Source organism: Sceloporus undulatus, chromosome 9 (genome assembly GCF_019175285.1).
Source record: "Sceloporus undulatus isolate JIND9_A2432 ecotype Alabama chromosome 9, SceUnd_v1.1, whole genome shotgun sequence".
NCBI lineage: Eukaryota > Metazoa > Chordata > Lepidosauria > Squamata > Phrynosomatidae > Sceloporus > Sceloporus undulatus.
Genome location: NC_056530.1, coordinates 13,157,567 through 13,175,042, shown reverse-complemented (window position 1 = coordinate 13,175,042; position 17,476 = coordinate 13,157,567). Strand labels below are relative to the sequence as shown.

The 17,476-nt window shown below is 43.8% G+C and overlaps 1 protein-coding gene across 1 annotated transcript in view; it reads left to right on the top strand.

The window, feature by feature from the left end:
• The window catches only part of COL16A1 (collagen type XVI alpha 1 chain), a 121,701-nt gene that overhangs the window by 13,429 nt on the left and 90,796 nt on the right, over positions 1–17,476 (top strand). Inside the window, exons 3-6 of the mRNA XM_042439805.1 lie at positions 2,536–2,610; positions 3,187–3,304; positions 15,172–15,295; positions 15,807–16,082. Of these exons, the coding sequence (XP_042295739.1) occupies positions 2,536–2,610; positions 3,187–3,304; positions 15,172–15,295; positions 15,807–16,082 (593 nt within the window). The remainder of the gene's footprint in view (positions 1–2,535; positions 2,611–3,186; positions 3,305–15,171; positions 15,296–15,806; positions 16,083–17,476) is intronic.

Here is a 17,476-nt window from a genome sequence, read left to right as displayed (position 1 = left end):
GATGATGATGATGATGATGATGATGATGATGATGATGATGATGATGATGATGGAAGCCCTCTCTAGTTTTCACTCATTGCTTTGCTCCAAGGCTGAAACCTATCCAAGGTTCCCCTGTGGGTTTCCATGGATAAACAGGACTTGTGACCCTAGTCTCCTGGAGTCAGAGTCCAATGTTCAAACCATTACACCACACTGCCTCTGATTGGAAAGATTATTATTATTATTATTAACCTTTATTTATAAAGCCCTGTAAATTTACACAGATCTCTTCAAAGGAAGTTTGCCATTGTCGCCTTCTTAAAAAGCGGTCTCAAACTGGATTATTTTTGCTGTGTGCTTTGGACCATAGTGAACCTGGGTACCTTGCTTGCTATATCCCATCTCCCAGAGTTACTGCAAGAGGAAAACAACATAGTCCTAGTAGAGTGGGATTGATATGAGATGGAGAGAGAATCAGCCTCTTGGCAAGGATGACTTCAAAGGTTTTGGGAAGAATTCGCTCATCCTTTACTGTCTTCCGAGGGATAGCCCCCTGAGAACTGCATCAGCTTGGTTGCTGTCTAATGTGGAAACTGGAGGGGGACCAGCATTCCTCTTGCCAGCGCTGGGCCTCTAAGCAACAGTTCGCGATGTGCGATTCTGCTGCAGGGATGAAGCTTTCCTTCTCCCACCGTTGGAGCCACGCATACAGTGTCGCTGCTGTAGACCCCAGGGACATGGCAGGGCTTTGATAATATCCGAACTTGGGAAGAATGTGTTGTGGGTCCTCCAGATGCTCAGCAGAGACGGCTTAGCAACTGCAGCAGACAGAATGAAAAGCAAAAAACAAATGGTGGCTCTGCTTGCTGGATGGAGCGCTGCATTCCCATCTTTTATTCATTAGCTCTGGATATCTACATCTGGGTATGTGCATCAGAATCAGCCCTGCCATTAGACACGTTGAGACAACTGCTTCAGGAGGCGATCTGGAAGGAGTGGGAAAAATGCAGACTTTGGACTGCATATGATATGAGTCCACCATTGTTGTTGTTGTTGTTGTTGTTGTTGTGTGAGTTCACCTCATTTCTAACCTATGGCGACCCTAAGATGAACCTATCATTGGGTTTTTGGGGCACGTTTCTTCATCACCTGGCATTCATTGGTGATCTCCCATCCTAATATTAACCAAGGCTGATCTTGCTTAGATTTCAAGATCAGACAGGATCTGGTGGCTTCAGGGTATATGTGTGCCTTCAAGTCACCTGTCAACATATGGCAAACCCATGAATTTCATAGGGTTTTCTTAGGCAAGGAATACTCACAGGTGGTTTTGCCAGTTCCTTCCTCTGAAATAGAGCACCACAGACCTGATATTCATTTGTCATCTGAGTGCTAACAGGACCGATCCTGCTTTAGCTTCAAAGATCAAGTGGGATCTGATGCTTTAAGGGTATGTGTGCATTTAGCATCCATGATAACTGATAGCATCCATGTTACTGGAGTGGTTGAGTCCCTCCTGGGCTTGGTTCAGATTTTAGAGGGTCTATTGAAGTGGCTAAACCTGTTGGAGGAATGTGGTCTAGCCAGTTAGATGATTCCTGTAAAGTTTGGTCTAAAACCCAGAGTGGATTCGCTGCCCTATCGAGAGCCTCCAGCTGGGTGGTAGACTACCCCAAGAGAAAGGAAATGCTGTTTCCAGAAAACGCATCTCAAAGCATGAGTCAGTTTTCTTTTCAAAATGCCACCTCATTATTCATTGTCATAATTTCCAAAATAAAGTGTAACACTTGGAAGCAGACGGATTTCACATGCTGTCTTGGCAAAACCCGGACCAGCGTCCCAGTTAAAAGGTGGGCCAAGCGATCAGACTTGATTTCCCACATGCCCTTGTTGTTGTTGTTTTAATCATTTATTCCATCTGCTTTCTGCATTGGACTGCAAGTTATTTTTGCTCTGATCTGCATGAACACTGGTATGAATTTGGGTGGACTTCCTTCCCTCCCACCCACCCCCCAAAAAGGCTCACGACAACAACTTTGTCAAATATATGCATGATTTCTGAACAACCGTTCCCCAACAAATGACGTGTTCTTGCATGTGTTTTGCAAATCCCATGCATTTTTGCAAACACGGTTTCAAATGTTCCCATTGTTATGACGTACCTATTTTTGTGCAATGGTGGAGGGGAGATGGACTGCATCACAACCTTCAGAAAATTGCAGGATATTGTTGTTTGAATGAATTTGATTTACAGTTTTTGTGAGTTTTTCGGATCATATGGCCATGTTCTAGAGGAGTTTATTCCTGAGGTTTCGCCAGCATCTGTGGCTGGCATCCTCACAGAATGAAGGTAATGGTCAGCATCTTCAGTATCTTTCTCTGCAGATGCGAGCCACAGATGCTGGTGAAACGTCAGGAATAAACCCTTCTAGAACATGGCCACAGAGCCAAAAAAACTATGGATGCCGGCCATAAAAGCCTTCGAATTTGATTTCATCTTTAGATTCAGAAAGTATAAATTGACATAACTAATCACTGAGTTCTGTCTCACAGTGGAGAAGTGTCCACAGATGCAGAAGGAAGGTCTACGCTTGGACCAGAGCAGCGAGGAATATGTCAATATCACCGGTGAGGATCTTGCATATTTCTCCAAAATTCATCTCTTTCCCCAGAATTTCTTTCCTCCCTGTCCATTTTTCAAGGGAAGTGGGATTGGCAGATGGAGAGGGGAAAGTCATTTAGAGACAGGCAGGTGAACCTCCAAAGTTTCAAGGCTTTGCTGGAAGAAACAAGGTAGATGATGTCTCTTTCTATTGAGATCAATAGAGCTTGCAGTGTGCAGATGAGGAATGAAACTTCCAGGCCACATCCATGAGGGCTAGTGAATTGCTTCACCAAATAATATTTTTAAACTAGACAGAAATAGTTGAACTATATAGTAGGGAACACTTGTTTTTCTTTTAATGAAAAGATGAAGAAAGAATATGTCCTAAATTTGCATTTTTTAAAGAAATGTCGTATGACTGTTCTCCATTTTAGAGAGGTTTTCTGAATGATTTTGCCTGCAACAGCACCCAGCCAGCATAATAATCAGATTCAAAGGAATTTGGTTGGCAGAGAAGTGGAAGGTTTAGGCGGCTGCATTCGCACAGGCCTTGCTTGACTCTTGATCCCCGCTCTTTTCATTCCTGTCCTTTTTTGCAGGATTTAATCTAATTAAACGGTTTGCTCTCCTGAAAACCTCCGCCATTAAGAAAATCCGTAACCCCAAAGGCCCGCTGATCCTGCGTCTGGGCAGCACCCCTCTGGTTCGACCCACAAAGTAAGTATTCTCAAAGCTAGTAAATGGCTGCACATCAATAGTGTGGCTTTATCACCTATGGGTTAGGTTACTATACTAAACAGAGCTTGTTAATCCCAGCTGTGGCATGGAGCATTTTCTACTTCACAGACAGAGAAAGCATGCCTCTGCGAACCTGTCTGAATGCATGTTACAAACATAAGATAACAAGAAAAACCATGTTGGAGCAGAACAAAGGCTTTTCTAGTCCAGCCTCCTGTTCACATAGTGGACAACTACGTATCTCTGGAAAGCCCACCAGCAGGAGATGAGGGCAACTGCACTCCTTGTCTCATGTCCTATTGTAGTTGTATGCCTTCAAGTTATGTATGATTTATGGCAACCCGAAGGCAAACCTATCATGGGCTTTTCTTGGCAGAATTTGTTCAGAGGGAGGCTTGCCATTGCCTTCCCCTGAGGCTGAGAGAGTGGGACTTGCCAAAGGACTCCTGGTTAGTTTCCATGGCTGAGCAGGGACTCCAACTTTGGCCTCCCAGTGTCAACACTCAAACCACTACGTCACATTGGCTCTTCTACTAAGCTGTCATTGCTCAGGTTCCAAGCCACCTGATCTACAGAAGCATCCTGCCTTTGATAATGGATTGATATATTATTGATATAAACAGAGGTTGGATGGCCATCTGTCTCAGGGAGTGCTTTGATTGTGTGTTCCTGCGTGGCAAAAGACGGTTGCAGTGGATGCCCCTTAGCGTTCTCTCCAACTCCATGTTTCTACTGTCATTGCAACTAGTGGTCACTGATGTCCCCATCCTCTGTGGATTTTTTTTCAATCTACTTTTGAAGGCATCCAAGTTGTCAGTCATCACTGCTTCTTGTAGTAGTGAATTCCACAGTTGATCTATATACTGTGTGGACGAACTACATGGCTGAAAGGCTACAGACTTAAACTGGTTGGTTAAGCATCCTCTCTGCACAGGACTCAGAGGGAATTGTAGTCCACTTTCACATGTGTTTGCCTTCAGGGAAGTTGCTTATGTTGAAAGCCAAATCCTCTGAGCCCTTTGAGTGTATCATAACACGGTATGCCATGGACAGTTGGGTCCCCATGGCCTCATTCCCACTTACAAATAAATCGGTGTGCAATCTGAATCGATGGATCGATTCAACATCAGAGCATGGTTCACACTACATTTGCCCAGGTCTCATTTTCTTGCTGCAAAATAAAATAACCCACTTGTGGTTCACAGTGATGAATGAATCGATTCAAAATGGACCTGCTCCAGTTGGCCAAAGGGCAAATTAAAATCGATTCTGATCCGCATCTGGTTCACACTTGCGCAGAATCGATTTATCCAAAAAGACGGGGGGGAAAAATCAGCATCAAAAAGACATGGGTTAAATGAGTCTAGTGCATGCCCCCCTGCTCCAAATTGCTTCAGCGAATCTGTTCAAGTGGGAACCAGTGTCATTTGAACCAGTTCAAACCAATTTGCAATCCGGTTTAAAAGGTAGTGGGGATGAGGTCTATGTTGGTACCAGTCTTGGGACCCAAGAAATCCAACCTGTCAACTCTATAAAGATTCTAGGCCCCTCCAAGGCAAGGTTTTTTTGTGGGTGATTCAATCACAGCCAAAGGGCAGGAAGACGTTCTTCTTAATCCTAGAAAGTAAATCATAGCTCAAAACCAACAGAGTTTTTGGGTGTCTTCCAAGGCCTTATGCAATCAGTATTGCTCCATGTGTGTTTTTCTTTTCCTCGCTGAAGCTTGGCATTCAGCCTGACGGGTCTAGACTGGTGGATTGAAGCAGCTTAAGCTGTTTACTCGCTGGGCCTTCCCTTCCATTGGGACCCGGAGGCGAAGCAGAAAAGGCAGGCTTGGAATCTGTCTTTCCCCCGACTCACTGGCTTCTGCTTGTAGGACAGTCATTGTCATAGACCAACCTAGATGGAAGCCATGGAGCTCCTAGTCGCCTTTCTCAGCCCCAAGGAATTGCCCACATCCGTCAGGTAGTGTATCTGTTCTGGGCAGTGATGGCAAACCTATGGCACACATGCCAGAGGTGGCACTCAGAGCCCTCTCTGTGGGCATATGTGCCATCGTCCCAGCACAGAGTATGCCAGAGTTTGTTACTAGAAAGCCAGAGGGACATGGCACTTTGCAATAAATAAGTGGGTTTTGGGTTGCGGTTTAGGCACTCGGCCTCGAAAAGTTTCATCATCACTGGGTTTAGCTGGACTTAAGGAGTTGGACCTCATTTGTATACAGGGTTTTAGCACCTGGGATAGCTCCTCTATCTACAACCACCTGCAGCAGGTTCACCTGCCCTTGAGATGGAAACCATGAGCCACCTTTGATGGTTTCTCTTGGGAGAGCTTGGAGAGGACAGCTGCCCTTTAGCAGAACCTGAAAAATATCTCTTAATAGGTAACTTGTTGGCATTATAGTTCCAAGGCATCAAAATGTAGTTTGATACTATTGTAGTTACAACTTCTAAAAACACAGGAGCAGCTACATTCGCCCTAAGGTACACTTGAAAACTCCATGCTATGGTTACACCACCCTCAGGCCAAGCGAAAAGAGACATGTTTCTGTACCCGCTGTCAAAATTTCAGAGTCCTTTGGTCAGATAAAGGTACAATACAGGAAGATTTAAAGTTGTGTCAGTGACATGTTGTACAGAGATGCTATGATAAAAAAATGGGGCTGTACATTGAGCCCTTGGTATCCACTGGGTTTTGATTTCAGGACCTCCTACGGATAGCAAAATGCATGGATGCTCAAGTCCCATTATATCCAATGATATGGTAAAATGGTGCCCCTTATATAAAATTGCAAAATCAAGGTTTGCTTTTGGGGAATTTACATTTATTTTTGAATAATTTCCAGTCATGGATGTTTAATAATAATAATAATAATAAAATTTATTTTTACCCCGCCCTTCCAAATAGATCAGGGCGGCTTACAAAAGTGCATCAAGTGCACGCAGAATACAATTAAAAACAGTAAACAACAGTCACAGAAAACTAAAAAACAGGAATAAAAGCCCCGTCGCCCTTCCTCATGGCCACGGAAGAGGAGGGGAGGCCCACAGGATCTTAGTCGGGGAATGCCTGCTTAAATAGGAAGGTCTTAAGATCCTTCCTAAATTGGGCCAGGGTGGTAGATGAGCGGAGCTCAATGGGCAGCGTGTTCCAAAGGGCTGGGGCAGCTATAGAAAAAGCCCTTCTAGACGTAGAAGCACGCTTAGCCCCAGGCACCTTCAGCAGTTGCTGCCCAGATGTTCTGAGGGTGCGAGGCGGATTGTACGGGGAGAGGCGGTCCTTTAGGAAACCTGGGCCCAAGCCATTTAGGGCTTTATAGGTGATAACCAACGCCTTATATTGAGCTCGGAAGCGAACGGGCAGCCAATGTAGATCTTTAAGTACAGGTGTTATGTGGCTGGTCCTGGATACGCCAGTGACCAGCCGGGCTGCCATATTCTGTACCATTTGCAGCTTCCGAGTTTGGTATAAGGGTTGCCCCATGTAGAGTGCATTGCAGAAATCCAATCTCGAAGTTACCAGAGCATGTACCACAGTTTCTAGGTCCCTCCGGTCCAGATATGGGCGCAGCTGGCGAATCAGCCGAAGCTGGTAACAAGTGCTCTTGACCGTCGCATTCACCTGAGCAGTCAGATGAAGCGACGAGTCAAGAAGCACTCCCAAACTGCGCACGGAGTCCTTCACAGGGAGCGTGACCCCGTTCAGGACAGGACAATCCATGGATACGGCGGGCCGAATGTCCAGTCAGACAGCAGTATCCATAGAGTCTGCATCCATGGAACCCACTATCTACTACGCCTTGAAAATATTCGGGGGGAAATCCAAAAAGCAAGCCTTGATTTTGCTATTTTACACAAGGGACACCATTTTACTGTGGCGGTCTATATAATGCAACTTGAGCATCACCGATTTTGTTATCTACATAAGGTCCTGGATCCAACTTCCTGGTGGATACTAAGGGCTCACTGTAGTTCTCAAACTGGGCTCCTCAAATATTTGGTTTTCCGTTCAATGGCACTCAAGCTCACTGGCAACAGAAAAGGCAATAAAAAGCCTATGGCCGGGATCCTGTTAGTGACATGTGCTATGTAGTAAGAAATGCACTCTCTTCTCTCATCTCCCACACTGTCCCCTCAGTGTCCACAATTGCACATGAGGCATCTTGTGCAAACCATTTTAAAATCTTGCGGTTAGACTGGAAAAGCAGTGAAGTCCCTTGTTAAGATGTAACCGTAATCTTAACGTACGGCGCTGACCTGTTTTATCGGCCATTTTGGAACGTTAGAATCACCCAACCACCGAAGCACCAAAGAGCAGTAACAATACTTAAAAATTTAAGCACTACCGCATAGTAAAAAATTACAATTCAGGATAAGTCTCGTAAAAATTGGCTATAACGGCAGCTTGGAGCAGCAATTGGAGGTAAGCCGCCAGGACCAATCCATCTGATCTTCACAGCAGGCAAACCCCATGTGAAGCCATTAATGGTGGACTTGGGCAGCTCATACCGACAGCTTTGTAGTCAAGATGGGGCTATTGTGCATGCATGAGGCCGCTCCTTTCTTTGCAGAAGTACATCAAATAAGTACAAAGAAAATCCATAGAGGACAAATTCCCCTTACCCTCCAAAGAAGCAGAACAAGAAGGCCTATGGTTGTGGTTGTGTGAAGGAAACAGAAGGAAGAGGGAGTGAACATACTCATAAAACAGCAACGCTGAAGCTTGGGATGCTGACACCCCATTCCTTCCTCATTCAGTTCCTCTTAATCTGCCTCAATTGGGTGCATCTGCACTGCAGAAATAAGGCAGATTGATACCATTTTAAGCTCCGTAGCTCCATTCTATGGAATCTTGGGGTGTATAGTTTTCCAAGATTTTTACCCTTCTCTGCCAAACAGGGTTGGTGCCTCACAAAACAACAAACCCCAGGATTTCTGTACGATGGAGCTACAGCAGTTAAAGTGGTGTCAAACTGCATTATTTCTACAGTGTAGATGCATCCATAGAGGGCAATTCAGGGGGTTAGGAACATGTTGGCTGGTGTCTCCCATGTCACCGGAGCAGTGAAGCAATTCTAAGCCTTGGATAGCAATAAAGGAGCTGTCCAAAGGGCTTGACTCTATTTGGAGCATATAGATCAGCACCTTGGATAAGCTTTTTGCAGTGTGAATTAAAACCTGACATGGATTGACTGCACCACTGCATTGGAAACCTGACCATAGCCTTGTAAGGTGGGTCAGTATTATTATTGCCATATTGCAAAGGAGGACTGAATCGGAAAGAACTATGCTTTGCCTAATATAGACAAAGCTGTCTTATTCCGTATCGGTATACAGAGGAGTTTCGTGGCATCTCTGAGACTAAGTGGGAGAAAGAAATTGGTAGCATAAGCTTTTGTAGAGCCTACGAAATTTCTAATCTCCCACGGTCTCCAGTTTCTTAGCTGATTGTCCTTAGCCTTTCCTAACTTGTGGCTTAAGTGCAAAATTTTGTTTTGTCTGTGCATTTCCCTTGTGTCAAAAATGTCTGCTACAAATCCCTCTGCGTCTCCCCTTTCCCAAACACTTGCACCTTTTTCCAATTATTGACAGTCTTTTAAACAGTTTATTGCATAGATGGACGGCGCCGTGGGCTGTTGGGAATAGGTGTGTTTGTTTGGCTAGTCCCCGGGTAGCCAGTTATGATCTCTTTAGGCCGGTTATTGTTTCGCTGGGATGATTCACAAGCCAGGCATGACGATGACCCTAACAAAAACAAAAGAGAGGAGCAAATGAAAGACGGACAACCTGGATCCGCTCCTCCAAGCGGAGGGCAAGAAGGGGATCCGTTTCCATCCAGCCCCATGGAGATGCCAGTAGCGGTGCCATGGCCAAGGTCTAGTCATTCAGGCCTCTCTCATTCCCTGAGTAAAGGAGCCAGATAGAGATGAAGGGAGAGAGAAACTATCCATCCACCCACGCAGTGATGAGGAAACCGTCTGAACGGTGATATAATTTTGCAAGGAGTTATTGTGCTCCCCGTCGCCAGGGACCTCTCTCTTTGCTGTACTCCAGGAGATGATTATCAGAAGGGGATGTTGTTGTGGTTTTGCAATGGAAAGAACGCGCTGCTACTTTCCATAAATATTGACCGTCGCCAGTAGCAGGCTAGTGAAACTTGACATTGGCATGTACTGGGGATCTGAGGATATTCGAAAGGGTCAGATTTTAGCTCTTCTGAGGCTGGTCTTCCAATGCTACACAGACTCCTGGAAAAGTTACTGTTTGGGACTACACCGGTTTCTCTCAGTAGTCTCATGCAATGGTCTCCATAATGCCTCCATTTGTTTCTTTTCCTCGTTCCTCTCTTTCCTTTTGTGTCATCAGATCAGGTTATTATCATCATGATTATTATTCCTTCAGGGGAAGAATGTCAGGGGGAGAGCACTGTCTTGAAAAGTGCATGTGAGTGTGTATGTATTCTTCATTTGTTGGATTTGGATTATTATTATTATCATTATTTTTATCATTACATCGGGAGGGAGAAATCTCAGGGTGAGAGCACTGTCATGGAAAGTGTGCGTGTTTATATATTCATTTGTTAGACATGGCTTATTATTATTATCTCAACGAAAGGAAGAATTTCAGGGTGAGAGCACTGTCTTGAAAAGTGTGTGTGCCCGTGTTTATCTATTAACTTGTTAGCCGTGGCTTAATATTATTATCATCATTGTGATGATAAATATCTCAGTGAGGAGAGGAATCTCAGGATGAGAGCATTGCCTTGAAAAGTGTGTGTGTGTGTGTGTGTGTGTGTGTGTGTGTTTGTATATTCCTCATTTGTTAGAGATGGATTATTATTATTATTATTATTATCATCATCATTATCATAATTAGTATTAGTATTTCAGGGGGAGGGGAGGGATCTCAGGATGAGAGCACTGCCTTGAAAGGTGTGTGTACATGTTTATGAATTCCTCATTTGTAAAGGATGGATTATTATTGTTGTTATTATTATCTTTATCATTATTATTTCAGCAGCATGTTCCTGAGCAACTGCTGGGGTCGATGCTTAATGTGTCAAGCCTAATGTCATCGCTAGGGACTGCACTTTATAATGCTATCTTTGTAATGTCCATGATATCTCAAAGGGTTGTTCTTCAATATCAAGTTTTTGGTGCTGAAATCTGGTCACCTGAGATAGCCCTGTCCTACACAGCGCCTTTACTAAAGAAAGCAACCCCTGGCCATCCGGTCGCCTTTTGCAAATGGGCAAAGGGTGCTCTCTCATTCTGTATCTCTGGCTGCAAGATATCTTGGGGCTAACCTCAACTGTTTGGCTGCTTGGAGCTTGGTGGGACAGGCAAGCCGTGCAACCTGCAATCCATTAGGGAAGGAAAAGGGGAACATTGTTTATAATTGAGAACAGGCTGCCCTGAATGTGCCCTCATCAAGATGTGCATGTCGGCTTGGCAGGTGCCAGCCTATTGTGTTTTTGTTTTTGCAATCCTAGACAAAGGACAAAATAATTAAAAAATAAAATAAAAAAATAGGTTTCCCATCAAGCTCCTGGCAAAAAAGAAGACAATTTCCCTTGTTCCGTTCCATTGTTGTTCCTTTAGTTTAAGCTGCCCTGTCTGCCAGTTTTCCAGCAACTAGGAGAATTGCTGAAATCAATTCCAGTCCCAGCCCTAAGTTCCTTCCATTTATCTGTATCTCTCTCCAGCCTCTGATGCCCACATGGGCACTTTCTGCAGAGAAAGAACAGGATTGCTGCAACTGTATACCTATATTTGTACAAGGAGAATGAAATAATTGCCCCCTAAATAAGAATTCTGTCCCCCAGTCAAATTTTCCTTTAGTCTCCAAATTTCTAGCATTGCGGAGAGAGAGATACAGGCCTCCTTCCCACCTACAAATAAATAAATCAGTGTGAGATCCGAATTGATGGATCGATTCGACATCGGGGCAAGGTTCACACTACATTTGCCCTGATCGCATTTTCTTGCTGCAAAATAAAATAATATAACCCACTTGTGGTTCACATTGACGAATGAATTGATTCAAAATGGACCCGCTCCAGCCGGCCAGAGGGCAAAATTTAAATCGATTCCGATCCGCATCTGGTTCACACTTGCGCAGAATCGATTTATCCAAAAAGACGTGGAAAAAAGCAGTGTCAAAAAGACGCAAGTTAAATGGGTCTAATGCATGGCTCCTCTCTCCGAATTGCTTCAGCTTCAGGGAACCAGGGTCATTTAAACCGGTTCAAAGTGACTTGTTATTCGGTTTAAAAGGTACTGGGAATCAGGCCCCTGAAAGCTATTCCTACCTAGAACTCTTGCATCTGCTGTGTTCACATTCCCTCTCTGTCACTTTGCCTGCTCCTTTGCATTGGATGCGTAAAATGTAGTTCTCCAAACAGTCAACCTGGGAGCTTTAATCAGCCTATTTATTTATTTGAACTATATTCCACCTTTCTCTTATAAGAGATCCAAAGTGGCTTATGCAGAAAGCTAAAACAAAATAGCTGGAACAATCTGAATACAAACGTTAAAGGGGCGTTAAAAAGGCAATTCAGCAACAATCTTAATGGAGGCAGACTTACGATTGTATAAAGACTGGCCTTTTACAGCGTTATGTCAATACCAATTTGACCAATAGCATAAGACGGAATGCAGGGGATGATAGGCATAATGGCACAACGTTCGGTAACGCATTGTACATGGCAGTGGTCTGTTCAAAGGTTAGATGTGTGTAAAATAGGAACATGATGAACTCTCAGTGCATTGATTTTACTGGGAAAACAAAGTCCAGTAATTCTGGATTGAAAGACAGTATGGTGTAGTGGTTTGAGTGGTGGACTAAAGGTGCATGTACACTGTAGACATAATGCAGTTTGGCACAGCTTTTAATTAACACCCGGCAGAATCCTGGGATTTGTAGTTTGGTGAGGCACCAGAACTCTTTGGCAGAGATGGCTAAAGACCTTCTAATGCAAATCCTAGGATTCAATAGGATGAAGCTACAGTGCTTAAAGTGGTATCAAATTCTACAAAGAAGAGGATTTCAATCCTTGCTCAGCCATGGAAACCCACTGGATTATTTTGGACAGGTCACACTCTCTCTGTCTCAGAAGGAGGCAAAAGCAAACCTCTGCTGGATAAATCTTCTAAACCAAGGTGTGGCGATGCTTTCAGTGTTGGACTAGGACTTTGAGAGACCAGGGTTCAGATCCCTGCTCATCCATGGAAACCCATTGGGTAGCTTTGGGCATGGTACACACTCTCAGCCTAAAAGCAAAGCAATGCTAACCTTCACTGGGCAAACCTGGCAGAGGAAATCCTACCGGAGGGTTACCAAGTTGCAACAGCCTTGAAGACACATAACAATAAAGTCATTATTCCAGAATTAATTAAGAATAAAATCAATCAAAGTGAAGAATTTTGGAAGCAGCCCTTCTTTGGCCAGCCCCAGTCCATGCCTGAGAGGTTGCATATTGCGGGATGAGTCACATGTTTTGCAAGCTTTTTTCTCTTCAATTAGATCTTATTGGGACCTGATTCCCATCCCTGGCATCCAAACATCGTCTTCTTGCAGGCACCCGCCCTGCCAAGACCCCGCGATGCCCTTGGGATGTCAGTAGTGGGAAAGTTTTTAATAAATATCTGGTGCCGGTCAAACCCCAGAATGGGTCATTGCACACACTTAGTGAGAGATGTTGCAAGACTAAAAAGAATTCCACCGGCGAAACGGATCTCAGTTCCGCTTTGCTGCCAAATCTCTCAATTATGTCTGGTTGGGTCTAGATGTTATTTTTGATGTCCAAAGAAATGAGATCAGAAGTTAGTGGCTGCTGTTGCTACTGCTGGGTTTTTTCAGATAGTTGGACAGTTTTTCCAGTGATAGGCCCAAAATGACCTCACTAAAGTACTCTCTTGAAAATATTTTGTTGTGTTTTGAATAGAGGCGGCTGATGTCATTGGGCTGTTGAATCCACTCTCAGTTTTAGTTGACCTATCCACAGCCTGTTGTTGTGTCGTGCGATGTTCAGGTCTGTTCAGGTCTTGGAAACACAAGGCAGCTGTAGCTTCCTAGATGAAGTCGGTTCACTTGTAATGCAGTCTTCCTCTTTTCCTACTGCCCTCCGTTTTACTCAATACAGTGGGACCTTGTTATCCGCTGGGGTTTGGTTCCAGGATCCCCCATGGACAACAAAATCCATGGATGCTCAAGTCCAAGTAAATATAATGGCAGAGCAAAATGGTGCCTCTGATATATAATGGAAACTCAAGGGTTGCTATTTGGAATTTAAACCTTTTTAAAAATATTTTCAAGCCATGGATGCTTGAATCCATGGATAAAATATCCATGGATAAGGAGGCCCAACTGTATAACTATTTAGCAAGCCATGTCATCTCAGGATGTTCCAAGGTACAGCTTCAGTTTAATCATGTTGGCTTCTATATTGGAGAAAGGTGGGATATAAGAAAATATTAAATTATTATTATTATTATTATTATTATTATTATTATTATTATTATTATTATTATCATCATCATCATCATCATCATCATCATCATTGGGAGAGTTCAGCCTTGGTTTCCTCTAAGAGCCATTTATCTGGTCATTTTTGGTGGCCATATAATAGAAGACATTACTCACTAGAGAAGATGATAATGTTTGGGAAAGTCAAAGGAAGCAGAGAAAAAAGAAGACCATGTTCTAGATGGATAGACTGAATCAAGGAAGCAACAGTTGTATCATGAGGGGCAATAGTTGTATCATCCGCATATATAGCTTCAGGTTCAAGAACTGGTCCGTGGCATCTCATTGAGTGGGCTCTGGATGCGAAACGCAGCCACTGCGTATAATGGGATGAAAGAGCGCTTTGGATGGATTTAAAGCCAGAAACCTTCCTGAGCTTATAGTAAGAAATGATTTAATGGGCTGGCATAATGGCGTCTTTGTTTTTGTCGCATTTCTGTTCTTGCAGGAGCTACTGGGGGCAGGGGGAACCAATTAAACACTCTTTGGTTGAGTAATCATCTCCCTTGCAATACTGTATTCCGTTTCAGCGCAATAAATGGGCATGCTGCCCATGCATGCTTTTTTTAGATATTGAAGAAAATGAAAGATAAATTGCAATTAAATCAATAAAAGCGAGCACTTCGTAGATGGAAATGTCATCCTTCGTGTTCCCGGCTCCATTCTTTTAAGACACAGCACCAAAATAGCTGCAAATTTTGTGTCTCTGCGTGACCTTTCTTCATAATCTTCCAATTAAAAGGACTCCCTAGAATAAACCAAAGTTGTTGTGGACTAATCTGCAAATTAAAACTTGTTTCAAGTTTCCTCCCACCGTGACGTTTGTGTCTTCGCACGGCCCTCTATGCTTCTTTCTTGGCATCTTCTCAGCTTGTGTGATCTAACTCCCTGAGAATGGGATGCAGATATCTATCCCCCGGTGTCTCTTTTGGATTTTTGCACCTTAGAAGATGCTTTGCACCAGAGGAAGAATAATATAGAAGCCCAGTAGTGGTTGGATTGCAAACCACAGCAGCCTGGGTTGTTGTTGTTGCTGCTGTGTCACTTCAAGTCATTTCTGACTCATGGTGAACCTAATGTGACCCTATCATGGGGTTTTCTTGGCAAGATTTGTTCAGAGGAGATTTGCAGTTGCCTTTTCCTTGCTTAATGTCACCTAGTAGATTTCATATGATATATTTTTTCTCACGGTAAACTTTAGGGGACTACATGGAACTAACTCAATAGGAAGAGAACTCCTTACGTTTGCATGCATCAGTAGGTGGCTTTATTGCATTGCCCAAGGTGCCACCACATCTTTGTCCTTCTCTTTGTTCCCAGACAGCTGTTCCCCTTGGGCTTGCCAGATGAATTCACCTTAGTGATCACTCTACTCTTGAAGAAGCAGACCACCAAAGAGAACTGGTACCTCTTCCAAGTTGCTGATCAGCAGGGATACCCTCAGGTATGTCCATCAAAAAGTGACACCACTTGGAACAGTCCACAGAATCAAGTGACACGTGACTGATTCTTAGGGGTTATATAGATGGGCAGCTAAATGCTGCCCCTGTTTGCCCTAGGTTGGTGCTGCAGCAGCCACACACTGTGGCACCGACTCATGCTCTTCCTCAAAGGCGCATCACAGGTGTGGTCATGCACCATGAAGTTGCCCCTTCTGGCCAGCACCGTTTGGGTGCTGCGCTGCCTTTGCGTCATTATGGCGCACACCGTATGGATGGGTGCATGCCATGATAGCAGAGGGGGAGTGGAACTAGGGCTTGGAGCATGTGAATGCTCCATCCTAGTTCAGCCCTAGTATGCCGTCAGGCCGGCACAAAGTCTGTACTGCCTCTTAGTTTCTTGGAGAGAATCATTTATGGTCCAAAACGCCAGTCAGTAACATCTGGTAGGCTGTGAATAATAATAATAATAACAACAACAATAATGATGAACTCCATATATTTGCATCCCTGCAGTTCTCCCTGGGCATCAACAGCAAAGAGCGAAGCCTGGAGTTCCAGGCCAAGGGCCAGGAGGAGGAATTTGTCAGCGCCATCTTCACCGGCAAAGGAGTCTCCTCGCTTTTCGACCTGAAATGGCACAAGATGGTTCTCAACGTCCAAAGCCAGGTGGTTTCCATTCACATCGACTGCAGTTACATCTCATCCAAACCGCTGCAGCTCCGCCGACAGCTGGCCATGGAAGGCAACGCATTTGTCGGACTGGATGCCGTACAGGGCGCTCCTGTCTCGGTGGGTCATGGTAGGACATGGCGGTCTGACGTTTCTCTTTCCTCACTTTTTTTGGCCTTCACCACAAAGATATAGTTTATTTCATGCCCTCCCTAAGGTAGAAAGATCCCCTTAAATCCTAAGAAATTTTGCTGAGGAGGAAAAGGGGGTTTAAGATCTACATAAAAACTCTCAGGAAGCATCAAAGAAATTGGAGCCAGATATCATATCCAAGGGTGCATCTACATTGTAGAAATAAAGCAGTCTGATGCCACTTTATATGCTGTAGATCCATCAAGTTAACATTTGGTGGCAGTTCATGGAGGCTATCATATTTTGGGGGGTTAGTCTTTCAGCTCCTCTTGAAATTATTCAAGCAATTCATCTCCAAATTCACTGCAAAACTTCACTTTAGATAAATGTGGTATAAGTTCCAGCAGTCCTATGGAAATGTTTCCTCTAGCCCACAAGTTGAGATGGAGTTAATATTTACCATTATTCATTTCTCATGAAGAAAGAAGTCCCAGCGCTCAAGAAATCGCATTGGAAAGATTAACACAGCAGCAAGCTCTTTCTGCATTTCCCCCCAGTATTTTCATGTTGCAAAGCGTTCCAGATAATTATTCTGTGTCAAGATAAATCTGGGTTTTCCAAACAAAAACACATTCTTTGCGGAAGGCAGATGTAGCTTTGCATCTTCACAATTCAAGAAGAGGGTTTCTTAGTGCCTCCGCTACATAGCGAAGTATATGTAAATGTAACCTACACTGTCATGCAAAATTCCTTAGTCTATTCACAGCCTTGGAAAGATTCATTTTGGACCAGAATCCTATTCCCAGACCACATGGCCATTTGGAGATCCCAGTTCAGACAAAAACAAATCTGAGTAGTTAAGTGTGAGATTAATACGGTTTTCATAGGATCGATGAAATTTCTTTGGAGGTTTCATCATTCATGCATCCCTAGAAAGAACAAGATATTTAAAAGGTGGTAACAGAATATGAGGATGCTTGTTAAAGATGGGAGAAGAGTTTAGAGAGAGAAAGAAGAGAAAAGCTGCATACACACACACACACACACACAGAAATGACTGTATTTCCAGGAAGCAATTTTAAAATCACTGGAATTGATTAGCCAAGGCATCATTAACAACTAACTTAGCTATTTAGGGCATAAGTGCATTTTGTCATAAATCAAACCGTTTCCAGAAAGCCTCCTTTATGCCTGGTGTCATTATGTGGCATTCTTGGGCAAGGGCTGGGATGCTAACATTGCCACAGGACTGATGTTAGTACTACTGGGGGCACTCAATGGCCAAAAAATACTTCTGTTGCAAGACAGCTCCTAGCCATTTATACATCCATGGCAGCAAGTAGAGAGACTCCAGAAATCCAGAAACATTGCTGAGCAAAGCT